The 21,143-nt window shown below is 32.8% G+C and overlaps 1 protein-coding gene across 1 annotated transcript; it reads left to right on the forward strand.

The window, feature by feature from the left end:
* Window positions 1-7,548: 7,548 nt before the first annotated feature.
* LOC130635717 (beta-arrestin-1-like) lies at window positions 7,549-21,065 on the forward strand. Its single transcript, XM_057445159.1, has 17 exons — window positions 7,549-8,025; window positions 8,956-8,986; window positions 14,545-14,650; window positions 14,889-14,974; window positions 15,365-15,475; window positions 15,575-15,634; window positions 15,728-15,795; window positions 16,549-16,609; window positions 16,769-16,843; window positions 17,146-17,230; window positions 17,400-17,472; window positions 17,848-17,923; window positions 18,000-18,067; window positions 18,538-18,621; window positions 18,850-18,953; window positions 19,237-19,288; window positions 19,406-21,065. Exons 1-17 carry the CDS (start codon window positions 7,964-7,966, stop codon window positions 19,500-19,502), a joined length of 1,299 nt encoding a protein of 432 aa, XP_057301142.1. The 5' UTR covers window positions 7,549-7,963; the 3' UTR covers window positions 19,503-21,065.
* The last annotated feature ends 78 nt before the right edge of the window (window positions 21,066-21,143 follow it).

Raw genomic sequence — 21,143 nt, forward strand, 5'->3', positions numbered from 1 at the left:
TACGTTGTCTCGACAATCGCGCTATCTCGAACTTTTTAGTTGGTTTATTTTTAAGGCCATGCAACGATATGAAGGACGGGTGAACCCACGAAGTACCAACTAGTTATTGTTTATGCCAGGGAAATAAATCCTACTTCGATTCAATCCGAACCGGATAAGTGGATACCATTGACTAAACCGCGATAATATTACAATAACGACATAACGAAAGGTTGTACAATGGACCGAGATGAGAATGGAAGACACCTTGTTTTCCATTTTTTACAGACAAACAAAGAACTGTGTCGAGTCGCAAGATTTAAGCGTTCAAGAAGGACTTAGTAACAACCTGGCAAGGACTATACATGCTATAAATTATTTTTATAGCAAATAAAACAACTTAAAACAGTCATATATACAGGTCGGCGTTTTTAAAAATTTATAAGAAAAGAAGCAAAAACCTCTGTAAAGTGTCGAATTTTCCAACAACTATTTTTTTTTTCATTACAAGTCTTAAGAGAGTTAGAAAAAATCACATGGTTGGCATATTGAATTCATGCTTTTCATTCAAATTGCATTCGAAATAGTTTAACGTATCCAAGAATACTGTGGTGTTTTCTTTTGTCACTTTGTAGGCTGGAATAATTTTGGTATTTTCCAAGCAATCAACCAACAATCTGGACAAAAATGAGAATTTATATTTATTGCAAACAAGATAAAAAATTTTTTTTTTTTTTGTAACTTTGTAGACAAAGTTGTAATTAACCCCTTAGATATTTGTGGTAACATTACTTTTTTAGGTAATCCTGATTCAATGTCCACGATCAGAAATGATGCAACTTTCATGTGCTCTCTGATGGTAATTGTTTTTCATTCTTTATGAAAATGCCTGTTGGTGTTTCTTCCCATTATTTGTGACTATCCAAAATAAAGTCAGTGATGCGTTGAAGATACGTTTCATGATTATTTGGATATTATTTTATCCAGTCAAATGGGATCAGTGTGCCTAAAAAACACAATAAATTCAATATTAGCAAAAGAATCTTAATTTGTCCTGACTAAATTTCCTAATTTTATATATATATATTTTTTTATTATATTTTTTGTTCCCTTATGACGAAATTGTTTCTTTCAAATGTTTTAATGTTTTTTTTGTTTTTATTTTTTTAATTTACTGCATTTTTAATTAATGTTGCAATACCAGTATTAGAAAAAATATATATCAAAATTCACCCTGATATTATGCTAATTCACCCTGAAACCAAAATTTGTCCTAATTTTTATTTTATAACAGGTATAGGTTACATTTTTTTATGTTTTTCAAGGCACTGAAAAAAAATTAATACCTGTCATTGCATTACTAATTGGACTGTACAATTCCTTCAATTCTATTTCTTTTCTTTCTTCCAGCTCAATACCCTCATTCAACTTTTCTGCTGCTTGCAATCGAATTATCGCATTAACGCGATCACCATAATTGTTGGATGTTAACTCAGTGAAAGAATTTAACATGGCTTTCTCCTTCTCAGTATTAGTTGTAAGCCCAGAGATCAATCGTAATTGAGTACAGGAATGACGCATTAAGGAGTGGTAGTAAACACAGAAGAATTTCCGCGATGTCAATTTTAGTCAGCATTGAGTGAATATGTGTTGCATTAATTAATCTCAATATCACTGCAGTGCTTCGTTTTTATCAGGAAGGTATAAAAATTCCCTGAATTTCACATAAAATTGTCAACATTCTTCTTTCTTTAAGTTCTGGAATACTTTCACCTTCCCATCTACATTAGTGGTACGTATTGTCATCTTCACCTAAACCATTCTATTGTGCAGTGATAGATGCTCTTGTTTGTATGAATGGATCATACTGCTTGCACTATCACATGAATTCCACGAGAGTGACAATAGAAATTCCAATCTTTCCGTTGTTCTGCTTCAAACGCTGCGGCTGGACTGTCCCCCTTAAAAATTCTCATAACATCAGTGATGTTGAATTCTTTATAAACTGGTGAAGATACCTTCAAAATATCTCTAAGCCTATCACCACTACTGTATAGCAGCTGCTGATCATTGAAAGGACACCTAGCTAAACGGTAAGACTCTGGCTTCTCTACTCTAGCTCTACTGTAGCATAAACGTTGGCCTTCTTGTTAGTCTTTTTCATGTATTTCTCGTCTGAAAACACTGCTGGGTCATACATGGCTGGCAAGAGATAAACCATCACGCCAACACATCAAGTGCCAAGTGTCAAATTTCCTGAACCATTTTAATAATTTCTTCATGACTAAACAGGTTGTCGTACTTCTTCGCACTTTTTGAAAGATTAATAAATTATTTTTTTCCATTTCGTGCAATTGTTCATCGGTGTAAAACCTCATAATATTGTCTATGCTTTCTTAGCATGTCAAATCTGATATCTGACAGTTTCATTTTTCTGCCCGAGATTTCAACAACTTTATTGTTTCGAAGTACAACTTTTTCAAACTTTTTAGACTTTATTCTCTACTGGCAATTTTTTCTTTCAATTTTTCAATTGCTTGTTGATTCTTAACTTCTACGGGTATATACAAATCTTTGAAGTTTGGAACGTTCAGCCTGAAAAGAATGTTGTACATATCAAAATTGGGACGAGTTTTGGTTAAAAAGAAAACACTTGGTAAGTAGGTATACCTTCGTTTATTCCATCTAATTCTGGTGAAGCTATCAATACTGTCATTAGAATTAACACAGGCAGTAATTCTTTTGTTATCTGGCCAGTATTGGCCTGTGTAACTCCTAAAAAATATATCATTTATGCTTAAGTACACGTTGTTTTAAAAGAGCAAAAATGTTCTTAACATACCACGTTTGCTTTTCAAATTGTACCGTCTTGCAAAATCAGTGAAATTTATTTTGAATTCATCTCGATATTGTTGACTTCGGTTATACAACCTTGTTGCTCCCATGTATACTGCTGGAGATCACCAGTATGTGAATGTGGTCTTTTCATACCCCAGAAATATGTTGATAAGCAGTGATCATTTAATAACATGGATTTTTTGGATCTGTTATTTTTTTTCCGTTTGTTTTTTTAACAAAAGTAAACAAAAAAATTCGATTTGATGATTCAAACGTTTTATGGAAGTCATTGCATAGCAAATTGAAGATACCAAAACGTGAGTTGAGTTGACAGGTATATAATAACATGAATGATTTAATTTTCTATCTTTTTTTAAGAAAGATTACAAGAAGAAAATACGCTTTAATGCCCAATCTCAAATAATCTTTACAAATGTAAAATAATTAATAATCTTCCTGCAACAGACAGCGCTGATGACAAAGATGTTGACTGTTTTGTATATGAAAATTTTGTTTGTTTATTTTAGCACCTTTGCCTCCACTGTTGTGTCTCTATACATACCTTTCCACTACTGTTTTGCTCCACTGATTTTCAATATCACGTTTTACAACATTGATCAGCTCGTTTTCATCTTTTTTCTTATTTTTTATCACCATTGTCTTAAAGTGTGACGTGAAGGAAGGATTATAATTTGCTTTGAATTCATTATTATCTAATTTTCGAATAGTTCCCCGGTGCATTATCTTCTTGTCTGTCGATAATCCCTTCCACTTTTTATTCTCGAAACTTTCAATGAGTTTATTATTTAATTATAGGTTTGTCTTTGATAATCACGAATGCTGTCAATAATTTTAGGGAAGCACCTTAAAAAAAACGACATTCAGCAGCCTTGCAAAATAGTCACCCGCACTTTTGATTTATGAAAAGTTAGATATAAATTTATTTAAGTATATGATTTTTACCTTCTAAATTTATCAAAAGTTATACTTCTTAGCAAATCAGAATAAATTTCGAGTAACTTGTTGAATTAATGTTTCATCACCCGCCCCGTAAAAACCTTTTTTTCTTTCACCATTGCACTTCTTGAGACATGCGTCTCCGTCAAAATTGTTGACTCTCTCTATTCTGAAGCTCTATTATCCGAATCTTTCTATAATCCGAACAGTTAAAAGTCACTGTCAATGTTGTTTAAGAAACTCTCACAATTACTTTCTACTATCCGAATCTCTGTAACCCGAAAACCTCTACAATCCAAACTAATTTTCAGGTCCCTTTGGCTAAATTCTCTCTATAATCCGATTTTTTAAGTGTAAATATACCATTAACGCTTTCGAATGTTTTTGTTTTTAGTAATTTGAATCTCCGTCGAACTCGAATGGTTTGATTTTTTTGTAAGACAAAAAGAATTGCAAGTCAGCGAGTTCTTTTATTTTCGTTCAAACTTACTTATTCGTTTTTTTTTCTCACCTTACTTTTTTTATAATTTTATTCAAAAAAGTTTGATTTCTCTCTCTTATCCGAATTTTTACACTTGAAACCTCGAAATTCGAATTAGAGAGACTTTCTACTATCCGAATCTCCCTGAACCCGAATAAAAGTTATCCCCCTTAAGATTCGGATTACAGAGAGTCAACTGTACTCCAACTTTTACAAAACCAAAGTTAACAATCGAGAATAGTAGATGATGCCACATTATAACATCAAATAAAACACTAAAAATGCTGAACTGGAACCGAGTTTGGTTCAGTTCGCAGAATGAGTGATTTTTCTTTAAAAGTTATTGTCCCGCGCCTTCGATTCGACTTTCGCGGTAAAATTACAAAATGGGCGTCATTGGCCCGTACCAAAATTAAGGGGCTGCGAAATTGTCTTTTCCACGCCTAATTGTTGGATGCTGCTTTGTATCGTCCTTTTCTCATTATTGGCGCGAAGCCATAGCAAAACATTAAAAACTTCCAACAAATCAAGTATATATGGCACTTAAGATATAGTCCATGGCATAGTAGGACCCATATTATTGCATGAAACTTTTTAATAACGTTGAATCCTTCTTACCTTGTCTTATCTTACTCTCTAGGATGTGCTGCTCACAGATATATAAATTTTGTTTGTCAATGAGAGCCCCTAACTGCATATCCATCTCTCGATCTCTCTTAATGACATTAATCAGTTTTTCTCTTCATGCAGTATCATAATCGTCATTAGCCTGTGCAATTTTAAAGATAGAAGGTCAATCAGGCTTTCGAGAAGTTAAACACCAATAAATAGAGCAATTAGCTCCAACTATTGTAATATACGTGAATCTAATACACAACTTTAGTGAACTATACCCACGTTTCCCGCTTGTTTTTAAATTTTGTACCCCTAAGAAGTAGTCTGGGTACTAAAATATGTTTGAACGCGAGTCGTATGCCGAGGCGGAGCTTGTTTGCTTTTTTCTTATGATTGCCAAAATTAACACGATATATGGCAAGTCAATTTTTACTACTTTATATTAAAATTGGGGCTTATGTCATAAACGATTTTTTAAGATAATTATGTTAACTTACCAACTTATGATTTTTATTCTCCCACTGACTCAACAAAACTTCAGCGCCTTTCGAAAACATGCCATTTTAGTAGCCCTATTTCTAGAGCTCCCTGCGTTCATACAAGAAAGAATCTGAAAGCGAGGTTACCTTTTTCGAAAAGAAGAAGCTTTGCTGACCAAAATATAAACGAGTTATATTTTTTCGCCGTTTTAAATTATCGAATTATTAAAACTGAAAGTTCTTAATTTTTTAAAATATAAGAAAACATGTAATTTACAGACCCAGCCTTAACGTAATCGTCGTTGAGGCTGAAGCATTATTAAGAAACCTTGAGTACAACCTCGTCCCTAGTGTTTCTAGGGACGTTTCCAATGTCAAAGCCGTAGTGCTTACTTGACACCTAACAAGTTTTATCTTTGCCGGCTTCAATGTCAAAAAAACAACAACCCTTAGGGGCGATGTTACCTTGAGTATATCCTTTGTTATTTCTACCTCCATGGTATCTATAGGCTAAGCATACACTAGATCCTGTTGTTTATTTATAAAATCAGGTATAGGATTGCACCTAAGAGGCTCACGACAGCACGAGTTGGCTCACTTCCCGGGCTGGCTCAATGGCTCACTCACTTTATATAAAAAAAACTACCTGGCTGGCTCTGAACAATGAAAACATTAAATAATGTGAAACAAAATTTTCATAAAAAAAGATTTTAATTAGTTGAGCATAAAAAACCATCTCGCCTAGGCGGGCTAGCCCGCTTTGTTACTGTTTATATGAGAAAATTTTCATCCCACCTACCGGAATCTCGCCTCTGAGAAACGAGATCTCGCCTACCAAGCCAGCCCGTTTGACCATATAAACACATGGGCAAAAATATGAGCAAATGAGGAACAAGCGAGACCTTGGCCAGCTCGCCAACCGGGCTCATATAAACAGCCCGGTATCACACAAGATATTCATTAAACAATTCTATAATTTCAAAGACCTTATCCGTGTGTTGGAATGTTGGAAATCGATAAAATAATGATTTAATTCTCGTTAAAATAAAATTTACAACTACGTTTTGCCTATTGCATATTTTAATCTTACAATATAAGTTAACCAAGGAACTTCAAACTTGTGTGGCCTCAGTGCAATGCAGCAGCCACCTTTCCACGACCTTTCAAAAAATAAGTTTTGATATTCATAAAATTTGCAAAACTTGCCCCAATCTTTCTCCGTAAAATTATTTTCACTGTGTAAGGATCGTGTCTGTTTTACGGTTTCTTTGTTAGATGGGTTTTGCCAATTATTGGTTTCTCAACTTGATTTCCAGCCTTTTTTAGGTTTTTACATTAGGGCGGAACGTAGTTCACAAGTTCCGTCCGTTGCAAAGAAATCTAAAAAACCCTGGGACGAGGTTGCTTATTTGTAATCAATCTTTTAGTCGACTTTAAACGACCTGTAATGAACACGTTATTGACGAAATGAAAGTTATAAGGTCGAAGTGGTGTATCTGTCTATGCCAAATACTATGCGACATGCGTACTTTTGCTTAGAATGATTAGTGCTAACCCAGATAACGTTGTGCTATATGTTAAGTAGCTGTGAATGAAGAAAAATGTAAATTTTTATTAATCTTACTCTCTATTGTTTCTATTATATAGATTTCCCAAGACAAGTTTTCGGTTTTATGCTAGTTAAATTTTTACATAGATCTTAAAGTTTTAATGGCAAGTCGTCCGTTTTCAAATTTTTGCAGAATGTGTTTATTTTTTTGGTTTTTTATTTACATTGAGGGACAGTTTGTTTGCTTTAAACTATTCGTTAGTACTACCTGCTTACTGAGTGTTTTAATATCGTTATGAGCGTAGTATAAGCTAGTATTATCAACAAAAGGAATAAAATTTAGAAGCGTTGATGCATGGGGCAAATCACATATATGGAGTGGTTAAAGCATAGAGCTCGGTGGAACTCCACATTTGACATTTTTTAACAACTTTTTTTCGAGTTTTTTTAAGCTACCGTAACTTTGGATCACTTATTTAGCTTTGGCCAATATTTTTTTTCTCATTCTGCACATAGTGAGTGAGGGAAAAATATATTCATGACTTCGGTTTTCCTTTTTTCTTTTTGTATTGTGCAGTTTACTCTTCTACTCCGATGTTTTTTTTTGCTCCATCGCCATTCTCCTTAGGCCTCTTTTTCATAACGCGGTCAAAACAAAAATTTCCGAATGGAATGGTGGTGGTGTGTTATTACAAAACGGACTGATAATGGGTTATGGAAACATTCTGCATAGAAACTTTAGCTAGGTTTTAAACAAATTTGTAAACAACGGATTGCGTTTAAGAAAGTGCATTTTACCGTGCTAAAATGATTAAATATTTTTTGTAGATAGCTATATATATCACAGTAAAATTAACTACATATATAGCTAGGTACTGTAGGTGACACACGGCATACCACAACAGAAAAAGAATAGACAGGGAGAGAGAGAGAGAGAGAGAGCACTCACTTGAGTTTTAAACGGTGGCTAGATATAGCTAATAGCTATATTACATCACTTTGGGTATCAGCCAGTAAGAAGAGCTATATTGGTGGACTCTATTTTATGTCAACATAGAGAGCGAGATGAGTAACAGCACTGAAACTAAACAAGATATGAACGTGTCATCTAAAAAATCTGGAACAAGGTAGTTATATTTTAGCTAGCTCGCTAGGCTCGGTTTAAAAGAACAACATCTATACTCATTTTGTCACAAGTAACACACACTGAGACATACTGTCAAATCCATCTAATATTTTCTTCTAGCCCAGGCAGCAAAAGAGTGTAAAATTTGCTGCAAGTGCTTCAGGATATCTTACTGTATAGGTGGAATTTCTATGTTTACAAAATCCTGTAATGGATGCATACACATTGGGGTATAAAAAGCAGAACCACAAAAGAGAACATATAATTTGTGTAATTTATGTTTTTTTATAGAATTCTTTGTTCCACTGAAATTTCTTGATTACTGTGCCATGTTTCCTTTTTCTCATGTCCATTACGTTGTAAAGAAACTGGTATATTTTGAAAACAACAAAGACATATGGAGCTAAACACAGTTCATGTTAATTGCAGTTCCCAATACTTGATACTCCTCAGTGCCCCTTTGAAAATCGAAATAAATTTTTTACTTTAAGCGTCAGGGACAACAGCAATTAATGTGTCCATTAAAAAAACAACTTTCTTGCACTAAATTGAGTATAGATGATGACCTAATGATAGCTAGGCTTACCAATGCTTTCTTATTTTTATGGACAAATGTTCTTGTGATTTATACTTCTGAAATTAATGACAAAATCCAAAGTCGGATTTTAAAAAATGATTGGACTCATTTCTTAGTGTTACTTCTATATATACGCACACAAAAAAACACTTTCGGCTATGGTGCAAAATTTTTGTATTGCTTGTAGGGAAAATAATCTTGTCAAAGCAAGTTAAAAAATGCAACTATAAGTAAAATGGTGTGTTATTCTTTTATACTACTATATTTTTATAATATATATAGTTGCATCACTGGTTTATGATTCCAACCCCCAGCAATTGGCGTTGCAATTAATAAATTGAGTTCTATTTTTAGGGTCTTCAAAAAAGCCACACCTAATGGGAAGGTATATATTTATAAACATTTGTTTTTCTAATAATTTTTTAACTTCTTGAAAATTTACTGCTTTTTGATTGGACAATCAATTATTTATATTTGCTTCTGCTGTAAATGGTTAAATCTTAAATTTTTGTCTTATCATTTATAATCAATATATTTTATTCTGATTAGGAGTTGTGTTAACTCTGATATTTGCTTTGTCTTCTCCGTTTCAGTTAGATACTTTTAAATTTGGCTCTCATTTGCATCACTTAAAATCCTTTTTAATAATTTATGTTGGTTTTAAGTATTAACAATTATATAAGCGTGTTAAATTTTGCATGTTACGATTTTTTATGTGAAGTGTTTTGACAGGTTGTGCTAGATTTAATTGATACTTCACTTTGTTTGGGCTTGGTTTCCAGAAAAATGATGAAATAACATTTCATGAACAAATAACCTAACATTGAGGGTTCAATATAGTAGTTTAGATTGACATAGCATTGTTATGTTGTGGAATTTCATTATTTACATACTAGGGGCTTAATTATTTAAGCTACTCTGTAACTTTTTAAATTATTGGTTGGACCTGACATTCTTAGTTTTACTACTTTAAGACCACAAACACAATTGCTGCATTCACATAAAACCTCAATAGGGATGTGTATGTGAATTTGGAATTTTTGACTAGCAGAACACACAGAACACACTTCAGTCTTCAGGAAAGATGAACAAACACTTTCACTTCTCATCTTCAGCCATCTGCTTTCAAGTCTTATTTTTATTACCACACAACCAAGATTTTTTTTTATATAGACATAATTTTGATAATTTAAAAAGCACAATCCTGGACAAGTGCAATTTACCCCACACCTAGTCTTTTCTTTATTGACAAAATATTTCTGGATCCTTTTTTTACCTAACGTCCATGAGGTATACACTTGAGAAATCATGTACCAGGCTGGCTCTCATTGAAAATAACACACATACAAAATGTTTTTTTGAAACTGAAAAATTTGATCAATTGGCTTTTGTAAACATTTTTCGCATGTAAGTGCGCTGCACTAAATTCATTTAAAAATGACAATGGTAAATAGAACTGCAAGCGATATTGATGTAATTTTCTGTTGCTCACCTAAAATGACTACATAAATTATTACAAGAACTTGTGAAATTTCAGACTTGGATACCTTAAAAACCTTGAATATCCATCATTTTTTAGAGAAAACTTTAAAACCCTGAAATAACAAATATTTCCAAAACCATTTCTATCCAAAGAAATTTTAAGTAATAAAATGTTGAAATGTTCTGTCCATAAAGATCAATGCATCTTTCTTTTCTTACGTGGTGCACTGATTTTTCTATGGAAAATACAATATGTTCCTGTTCCGTGTAGGTTGTAATGGTTTCACAAATATATTTGAAATGTTTTATCCTTAAACCAGTATTACATAAATTGTGTCTTGTTTGTGATTTTCACTTACATTAAGCTTTGTCAAACATATTTTAAAATTTCAAGGAATAGGAAAAATAAATGAATGTCTAAATAATTAAATACAGTTTATTTTAAAGATTCCAGTAATGTGATTAGCCACTTTTGTGTTTTTTTTTAATTGATAAAGCTTGCGTTTCTGTATTTGCACAATATGAATTTTATTTTCACTAAGAGTGTTAACTTTGTAATTGCTTACTTAAAGGATCCCTGCTGCTTTAAAGCAGCCAAGGCTTTCACCGTCGCCTTAATGTAGATTTATTTCGTAAAATTTTTACAGTTCACTAACTAGTTGCTTTTATTAAATTTGAGATGCTACTAGTTTTAAACATTTTCATAATTTAGTTTAACAAAATCAAGCTAAGCGGGCAAAAAGATAGCAGTTAATTTAAGGCTATGTAGGGTATTTCTGTTCCTGCATTTATCAGTGATGTGTACAAGGGAGGCACTACACATTGTTTGCTTTTGGTTTTAAAAAGATTGAGCTTGTTGAAGTGTCATTTTAAAATATTGCCTCCTTTATTAAAAGAGCTTACAGATGATCATAATGTAAACTTTTAAAGTTGATTTTTAGCATATGTGTGATTTGTTTGTCATATTAGGGATAGAGAACTGATGATAATAATAATTAATCCAATCAACTAAATATGGCCTGAAAATTCACCAGCAGTATTTTTTGGTTAACCAATCTCTAGACGTCAGCATAATTAACGTTAGCATAATTATAAAAAGTTAGCTCATAAGTTTCACAGTATTTTCGAATATCTTTTGACAAAATTAACTCAGATAATTTTTTCATGTGCTAAGAAAGGAAAACAGCAGAATAGTATGTACGGACAGGTGAACATGTTACATCACCTTTGTTCCTCTTTGTGTTATTAAAAGAAAGAAAAGGCGTGAGTGGCAATAGTTTTTTACTCAAATCTGGAATTAGGCGACATGTCAAAACAATGGATGCAATTAAATATTTATTCCCTTTTGTGGAAACAAAATATCTAATCACCTTTTTCATTCACTTTTAACACAAAATGTTATTTGGTCTTTTGTGAACAAAATAATCAACACAACTTTGGTATATTAGCTATGTAGTTGTTAAATTTTGCAAATTAGCTCCTTAAAAAGCATGCATGAATTGAACTTTTTTCCTACTTAGCAACCCAGATGTTTTCGTGTTCCACTTTGGTTTTTTTTCAGGCATTGTGTTTTTGTTTTACTTCTTATAACTTCTCTTTTATAATAGTCAGACCAGTGTAGCATTATACTCAAAAAAGATCCTAACCTAAATATGTTTGATATTGTTCGAAATATATATCCGTGTAGTATAATAACATTAGCCCCCTGTTTTAGGTTTCAGGCAACTAAATTGGCATTTCAATAGGGTGTGATTTTTAAAATTTTACCATTTTGACTAATAACATGCCGTGTCCCGTTCAGTTAAGATAACATATTTTTGAGATACCCACATTTTTAATTGTTGTTTGATTGGCAAATGACCTATTTTGATCAGCTATTTTAAAAATCCTGATTACTTTTAAAGTTTTTTTTTTAAATTCTTGACAATTTGGTTTTTAATTACGTTCATTCAAACATTTGACATCTCATGAAGTATAAGTACAATTTTATATCCTTATGCAGTATTTCAAAATCATGCTTTCTGCGATAAAATTGTTGAAAAAAATGTTTTATAAGAACTATAAGTTGGAAGTTTCTGTTAAAAATTTCATAAATTTTATAAAGGAATACAAATAAATTGACTTTTTAGCTAGGGTAATTAACATTTGTTTTTACATCATTTCCAACAACTTGTTTATTAAAACATATGACAGTACAACATGTAGTATTTACATAGATCTTCTAATGTTTAGTTATCCTCTTGTTTGTGCTGTGTACATCATTTTAATGTCATTGCAATATTCTATTTTCGTTTGCAACCGCTTTTAACAAGTGCAATTTATTTATCAAAGTTATCGTTCTCAAATTGCAGTTACACTCTTGTATTACGTACAATGTTTTATATTCAGTCATGGCTAATAATAGTACGACTGAACAAAACAAACATTTTTTCTTTAAGTGATAGCTAATATGTATAAGAACGTAGTAGACATAGCCACAATTGCTACTTCATAACTACTTTCAGGTTGTTTTTTTCTTTTCAATAAGCACATATTGTGTTTCTATCAATAAAGCAGTATCAAAATAATGATAAAACTCTAAATTTAGAGAGGACAACGTTGTTGACCCTTTAAATCCTACCAGATATCAGATGCTTTTTTTATGAGAATATCAAAGTTCTAACCAAGGTGTTCATTATTCTTATTTCTTTATTGTCCTAAACAATAGACCTTAATAAAGTACAAATAAAGTATATATTCTTTTTTAAAGGAAAAAGGATGCATGTTATTGTAAGTTCTAGTTCTCATCCATTGCTTGCCCCACACCCTCTCACACCAACTAGGAGGGGTGGATCATTTTTTAATTTTCTCTTTACTGGGGAAGGGATGTGAAATTTTCGGAATGAGGAATGGATAATCTTTTATTGAGGAATAATAAGGGGGAGAGTGTGAGCATGAAAATTTGTAAATAGTTCGAATGTTAAAAAATAGAGTGAAGATTTTTTATTTCCCAGTAAGTTCTTGCACAAGCTTTATTCGTATGTGTACATATATATATATATTTGACATTTGTCAGTTTATCATTTTGTTCATGATGCACAACCTGTTTTATCTATATGCTCACCTTTTGTGTGTGTGCACACAGTGAGATCAAGAAACAACAATGATTGGTTTTATGCCTCATGTTCGATAGTCACTCCTGTTTAAGTGTAGACAAACAAAAAAATATAAATAAATATAAATATAAAACTTGGTCAGTACTTGAAATACAAAACGTAAAAGAAGCACATAATATATTTAAACACTACTTAAATAATGTATTTGATTTGGGCGTTGGGTCTTTCTTTTCACATTTCAGTGTTAATTCTTATGAGGAAGGACTGTATAAAATATCACTAAAATAGAAATTGTTAATTTATCTACTCCTTCTAAACACTTTTGACATTTCTGGTTAAGATGTGTTGTTGGGTAAACCAGTTTAGTTTTGAAAACTTTTATTTTGTGTTAACTGGTTGATCAAAAGAACGAAATAACTGATTTAAGTTGCTGTATATTTGACAGGTGGGTTTTTAAATTTTTGGGTAAAATTTTTTGCATATAACAACAGCAGTATAAAATAATACCAAAGGACTATTTTGCTGCAATATGCTAAAAAATAAATTTTTATGACAAGATTTTACACCTTATAATAAAAGGAGGACTGAATGCTTTTTGAAATTTTGTGTAAGATTTTATGGGTTTATAAAGACAACGTGCAATTTGCCCAGTAGTGTGCTTACTATATTGTCTTGAAGTGAAAAAACCAATTAACAAACAAAGGTCTTTGCATTTCATTGTGTTGTTAGTGATGTTAAAAATGTCTAAAAAGGACATCTCTTTACGATCATTAATTCAAGGCAAAAACTTTTAATCAGTCAGTAAAGCAATTAGTGATAACTTTTCAAATCCTAATCAATATGATATTAAATATGTTAAATTTGCTGTTTATAAGAACATCTATTGTCTCAGAATAAAATGCAATAACTTTCAAATGGCGCTATCATTTTTTAATTTATATTACCAATAGTTAATATGTTAATAGCAGGCAGGCTAAGGGCATTTCATATCAGCATTTTTTACTTTTTTGCATAGGTGAAAAATTTAAATTTAGCTGTATCGTTGACTTCAGCATGGACACGACTGATACTACTAAAAGTTTTGTGTATTTTGAAAAAAGTGAAATAATGCTGTTACAGTTTCTAGAAAAGAGAATAAACAGTGACAAATTGTTCATTGCCTTCTAATTTATTTAGCTTGTTAGTTATTTTGTATTATCTTTGAAAAATTAAACTGCCTGTAAAGTGTTACTTTATGTAGATATGAGCATGGATGCTTGAGACAAAGCTAGTCAAAAAAATGAATGTGTCAAAAGATTTGTTGTTGTTGTTGTTGTTTTCTTTAACTTTTAATGTCTTTCTTAATTAATATTATGAACATTTTTAGATTACTGTGTACATTGGCAAACGGGACTTTTATGACCATATTGATCATCGTGATCCTGTTGACGGAGTCGTGCTCGTCCACCCAGACCATGCAAAAGATAAAACTGGTAAAAATCTTTTAATTTCAGATATGCAATATTCTACAATGTGAAGATCTAAAAATGCAAAGTGGACATTTATCAATAAGTAGCCTAAAATGGTAGCTGCTGATGAGCAGCTATTTTGTCCTTAGATTTAAAAATATGCACTAAAATATCTGTGTCTATATATCTTATAGGAATGCAGTAAATTTGAGTTAACAATGTACTAAATACCAATTGTAGACAAAATTTTATTTCGTCATAGTTTATTGCCACATCCTGGCTGCGTTCAGATATGGTCGAGAAGATTTGGATGTTCTTGGTTTAACATTTAGAAAAGATTTATTTCTCGTAAGTAAATAACTCTTTTTGCATACAAGACATCGTGTTGAGTAAAGGGCGGTGAAAAGAGGGGGTCAAGGAAGGTGTTGTTTCTGCTATAGAAGTAAATAAAAGTAAGGAAATGAATAGATACATTTAGGTTGACATTTTCTGATAAGTTTGTGACAACTATAACATTACCGGTAAAAATACAGTAACATGTAAACTTTAACATCAAAATCACCCCATGGACTTTTTGAAGTTGCAAAATAATGTTCATATGTCACTCAAGGTTTACATAACCACAAGATGCCACACAAATATTGACACCATTTGTTTTAGCGCTTCGTAAACTTTCAGACTGTCTATAAACCTTTTGAAAAAACCATAAATAAATCTTGCAAAATAACTTTTTTTTAGGCAAGAAAGCAAGTCTACCCACCAGATATCGAAGACGAGGAACCACTGACGAGGTTACAAGAACGCCTAATCAAAAAACTAGGAAAAAATGCATATCCTTTTAAATTTCAGGTTCCTTGTGTATTTGTTTTACATTTTTTAGACATTAACAAACGTGAATCACTACGTACGAATGTATAGAATTTAAGAGTGAATACCTTATAATTTTAGCTACCCAAAGGTGCTCCCTCATCTGTTACGTTACAACCAGCGCCTGGAGATACTGGCAAGGTTCTTGTTTCACCTATAATCCGTTTAGTTTCTCCGCCAACCGGTTTAGGAAAATAGTGAGGGTACTATAAATGTTTATTTTTTTACGTTTAGCCATGTGGAGTTGATTATGAACTTCGTGTTTATTTATCTGATACAGCAGATGAGAAAGAATATAAAAAGTAGGTTGTTTGAAACTTTAATTGACGTCTTTTGATACTGTAGGAGCAGAAACTTTCGCGTTTTTCGCATTTTTGGTCATTTTCGCAAAAGATTATGTCTTTAGAACTTTTGAATTAGCCAAAGTCGACATTTTCAACGCGAAGTCATGGATTTTTTAAGACACGAAAGTTTTTTACTACAAAACAAAATCAAGAATGGAGAAATCTCAAATGTTACTGATTTACTTCATCAACTACAATAACATTTGGCGTGTTCATTCTTTGTTGCTACAAACATTTCTTTGATATCCTGATTCCTTGAAACGAATGCAGACTTTTGATTACTAATAATAATAATAATAAAAAAATAGATTTGTTGTCATTCACGAAAGGTTTTCTCTTGCAAATGACGTAATTTCTGATTTTCTCGTAAGTTTTTCAAGCAAAATTTGTCATGAAATTACAATTTGCGTTTTTGTTGCGATGTTTCGCGACCTTGCGATTTTTTTCCCCGCAAAACTTTCTACTCCTAAAGTAAAGTATTCTTGCTCATCACTTCCAATGTTTAAACATTTTCGCTTTCCTTACTCTACTCCACGATATTAAAAAACCTGCCAAACTAATCTCTTGTAGAATACATGAAATTTCCACACCATTCTGAAGATGTCTTTAAAATTTCACTGTAGTTACGACATAACATTTTACAGCTTTGAATAAGCTGTAACGCTCAATTTTTTTGCTGTTGTTATTGCATTACAATACCTTGTATTTTAGAAATTCCGTTCGATTGGCAATTCGAAAGATTACATACGCACCGCCTGTAGCTGCGCCTCGTGTAAGTAGCTCTTCTCGTGTTATGCTTATGCTTATAAGTATGAAGAGAACTTTAGGTGGGGAGGGGGGGGGGGGGGGAGAGAAGGGTGTAGTAAGTGTTGCATGCAAGTTCTCCACCCCCGTGTCGCAATTTTTTTCTGACTTTTTTTTGTATTTTCAGCCGATGATTGAAACGCAAAAAGATTTTATGATGTGCCCACATCCATTGTTTCTAGAAGCCAGCTTAGACAAAGGGGTAAGGTGTCGTATGATTTTTTCTTGTTAACTATTTTCTTTTCCTCGTTTTGTGTTTTGTTGAGAAAGGTAAATCCCATTGATTTGATACATACATGCGCAAATGTAAATGCTACCATATTGTTGTTTTATGTTTCTTCTGAAAGCAAACCAAATGCCACAAAAATGGGTATGCGATAGTTAAGACAATCTTCTGAGACGCCAATGATCCTTAAAACGTTATTTTCTACGTGTACAAAACGTGCTTTTTATTTTTGAAGGTACTTTATTTAATGGTTTTATTCTACTGTCTTTTTTCTTAAGATGTATTACCACGGCGAAACGATCTCTGTAAACGTGCATATATCAAATCGATCAAATAAAACTGTGAAACGGATTAAAGTTACAGGTAAGCTGAGTTCTTATTTTTATGCAAACCAATACATTCGTATTTCTATCGCATGGTGTATACATGGGTAGGTTTCATGGTTTTTTTACGTCAATCATTGTTTCTTCCATAATCACGGAATGAGTAAGTGATTTGTGTTAAGTGAAGCATTAACGTTCTGTTTTTTCAGTGCGACAGTATGCGGATATTTGCTTGTTTTCAACAGCGCAGTACAAATGTCCAGTAGCTTCCGTCGAATTAGAGTAAGATATTTTTAAACTGCTGCTACTTTATCACTGTGCATCTATTGTAGTACTGCACCTTTGGCTCTGTCACTATACCAGTGTTTGGCTATTACGCAGTATTTATGTGGTTTTACTATAATGTACATATTTTTTTTGGATAGCCATTGTCCGTTTTGCCTTGGAGCTCCTATTGCTTTGTGACGTTTCGGGGTTTTAAGAATAAAAGCCTTAAAAAGTTTTTTGTGAAGAGGTTGCATGGTGTAGCATTTCTTGTAAGCAGGAATTAAAAAGAATCTGTCAGAGTTTCGTAACCGCCAAACTATCTCTTTGATGGATTAGACGCACCATTTTGCCTCCAACTAAGTAGTTATTTGTATAATGTTGTTATTTTAGAGATGGCTTTCCAGTTGGACAGAGTGGTACCTTATCAAAAGTTATTCAAATCATTCCATTGTTAGCTAATAACAAGGTAACCTGGCCACTAAACCTAGATCAGGTTTTGTATGCGAACACTTCACTAATGTATTTTATTACATATTTTTTAGGATAAACGTGGTTTAGCACTCGACGGACAAATTAAACATGAAGACACGAATCTAGCTTCATCAACTATGTACGTATTACTTTTTTTGTCGTCTTTCATCGGTCTGTGCTTTTATGAAATTTTAAAAAGCAAATTTTTCATCATTTAAAAGAGACGGGGTGAACAGGGTTACTGGGATGAATATTTTATAAAATTTAAAGGTAGTTTTTGTTATCGTTGATGTTGTCGTTGTTGTTGTTTTTGTCGTTGTTGTTGTTGTCGTTGTTGTTCTTGTTGCTATCGTTGATGTTGTTGTTGCGTTGTTGTTGTTGTTGTTGTTATTATTGTTGTTGTCTTTGTCGTTGTTATTGTTTTTTGTCGTTGTTGTTGTTATTGTTTTTTGTCGTTGTTGTTGCTATCGTTGATGTTGTTGCGGTCGTTGTTGTTGTTGTTGCGTTGTTATTGTTATTGTTGTTGTTATTGTTTTTGTCGTTGGTTTCGACGTTACGTCGTTGTAATGGTGAACCTGCCAATATATCAACTTTACGTTGTTTTTACAGCATGGATACTGACACACAGAAGGAGAATTTAGGTATTATAGTCCATTATAAAGTCAAGATTCGATTAATTGTCGCTTATGGAGGGTGAGCAAAATTGCATTTTATTAATTTTATAAATTTCCTGGACAGCAAGTCATTGCCGTAACATTGTTCTAATTACGATTTGTCTCTCTCTCTTTAATGAGGGTGTTTTGACTTATAAATGACAACTAGCCTTTCTTGCAAGTCGGTTGCAGTTTTTTACACATCTATTAACTACCACCCTTTAAATGATCAGTTGAATATATAAATCTATTTTTTTTTTAATTTTAGTGATTTGGCTGTAGAATTGCCATTTGTTTTGACACACCCGAAACCACCTTCGCCTTCACCTTCTCCATCACCAGCTATATCAAGACGTTACTCCGAACTCACATGTAAGTCGCTTTTTAATTTACGTCATGGTGGAGGAAGTGACGCAGCATAATTATCTCTCACTATTTAAAATCGTGTGAAATGTTTTGGATGACTTTGTTTTCTTTGACTCTAGAGAGTGATAATTCCTGAGAGAAAAAACAAGAACCGGAATGTTATTCGCTTTCTACATAGATCAAATCGATTGCCGAAATGTGAAAATAGTTTTTTTCCAATTAAACGAAAAAAAAGAATTTAAGCAAATTTTTTTTGTTTTCTCACTTACACTGATATTTCTCTCTGTAGCACATGACAACGAGCCTCCAGTTGATAGCGACCTGATTAACTTCGATACTGAGTAAGTCATTTTTTTGTTTTTCTGAAGAGATAATTTAATTCTTTTTAAAGTCATCCCCTGTTTTCCTGCTAAAGTAACTTCTTATTTCAGGTTGTGTTATATTCGTTGTTCTTTTAGTGGTCCAGAACGCAGTGCCAGGGACGATGACTTAATTTTCGAAGAATTTGCCAGAATGCGAGTACGAGGCGAACACCAAGGAGAGGCACAAGCATAGGCGTGGAAGTTTTTTAGGCGAAGATTAGTTTCAAACTAACGTTAGTGCATTTGTTGTGCCTCACTAAAATACTCTTTTCAAAATGTCTTAAACAATTGCAAGCTAACGATGAGCGATTCTCACTCGGCGTGACAGAACCGACAGCCTATTACTCGCCAACGTCACGTGGTTTATTATCGTTTGTAGTATCCAGCTGCGTTTCTTTTTTGATACCTGATTGGTTGTCATTCACTGTTGTTGTTGTATAACTTGGTATATGCCTCCACGTTCGAACGTAACACTGCTTGATTTCAATAATAACAATTGATGAGAAGGAACTCGTTCGACATCCATATAATCTTTTTCGTAATGTGCTTTTTCTTTCGTTGGAAATGAATGCATTTCTGTTTTTATTCGCACACACATGACGTCTTATATCCTGTTACAGGTAGTTCGTATTTGCGTGTGTTTATGTTTGCGTGTGGTTAGGTCGCGTTTTTTGTAATGGCGCATGAGTATGTATATAACACAGGGCAGATATCGTAAGAATAATTATATATGAAATCTTAATTGTCGCGATACATATATAAAACTTAATTCTCAGTCGTATATACGTAACTGCATGACATGTCGCGCTAGCTATATTGTCCGTTCATATATGTATCGCGCACATATATCCTATATGTTTCTGTTACGTTATATTTCTTTTTTTTATTCATACCCGAGAGCTTTGTTAAAAATCCTAAGCCATACTGTGTTGAATGCGCATATACATTTACCGTGAAAGTGCTTTAACCTTTAATAGTTATTTTTTTGATTATATCCCCGCTTACACATCTCGTCGTCCTCTCAAATACGTCCATCTCTAAGCATGTTCTTGCTTTAATAAAATAAAAGTATATTATCTGTTTGTTTTTGTTTTTGTTATTGTTTATGTTTATTTGTGTTTTTGTTTATTTGGTTTTACATTTCTTCTTTTCGTTGTCCATATTCGTCCATATTGCATCTAATGTGATTGGTCTGTTTAGAATTATTTGCTTTGAGCAGATGAACCAATTAACTAACTAGACTCGATTAGGATTCCAAATCCTCCTAACGGGGATAGAGTGTGGTTACAGAGAAGATAATATAATGCGATGTCTTGTGTTTTATTGTAAGTCTTGTAAGCACGTGATTTGACACGTGATTCGGCGAAAAAAATTGAATATACTTCTTTTCTGGATAATTTTTCTGAAAATAATAAAAAAGGAGTAAATGTTGAACTACCAAAATTTTTACAGAGGTTTTTTGAGGATTTACATAGATCACGGTGTTACGTAAATTTATCTTGTTATAATTTGTTGATCTTATATTAAATATGTAATATGCCATATTTTTCTTGCTGCAAGACACTGTTTGCATGTACATTAATCCCGAAATCTGTTACTTTCTTATAGTTGCATTGTGTTGACGTTTCTTTTATAACCGTGTGGATTAACCTCAAGTTATAGACGTATTATATGCATTGTGTCGATCAGTCGTTTTTAGTGAACCACGTGAACTGTATTCACATTTGCGAATTGAATTTGCTACGAAGTCAGAGCATTCCGGACTATTTTTTAACGCTGTTAAAAACTGTTCATAAGATCAGGAAGAGCAAGGGGAGGGGGGGGGGGGGTGATT

Source organism: Hydractinia symbiolongicarpus, chromosome 3 (genome assembly GCF_029227915.1).
Source record: "Hydractinia symbiolongicarpus strain clone_291-10 chromosome 3, HSymV2.1, whole genome shotgun sequence".
Taxonomy (NCBI): domain Eukaryota; kingdom Metazoa; phylum Cnidaria; class Hydrozoa; order Anthoathecata; family Hydractiniidae; genus Hydractinia; species Hydractinia symbiolongicarpus.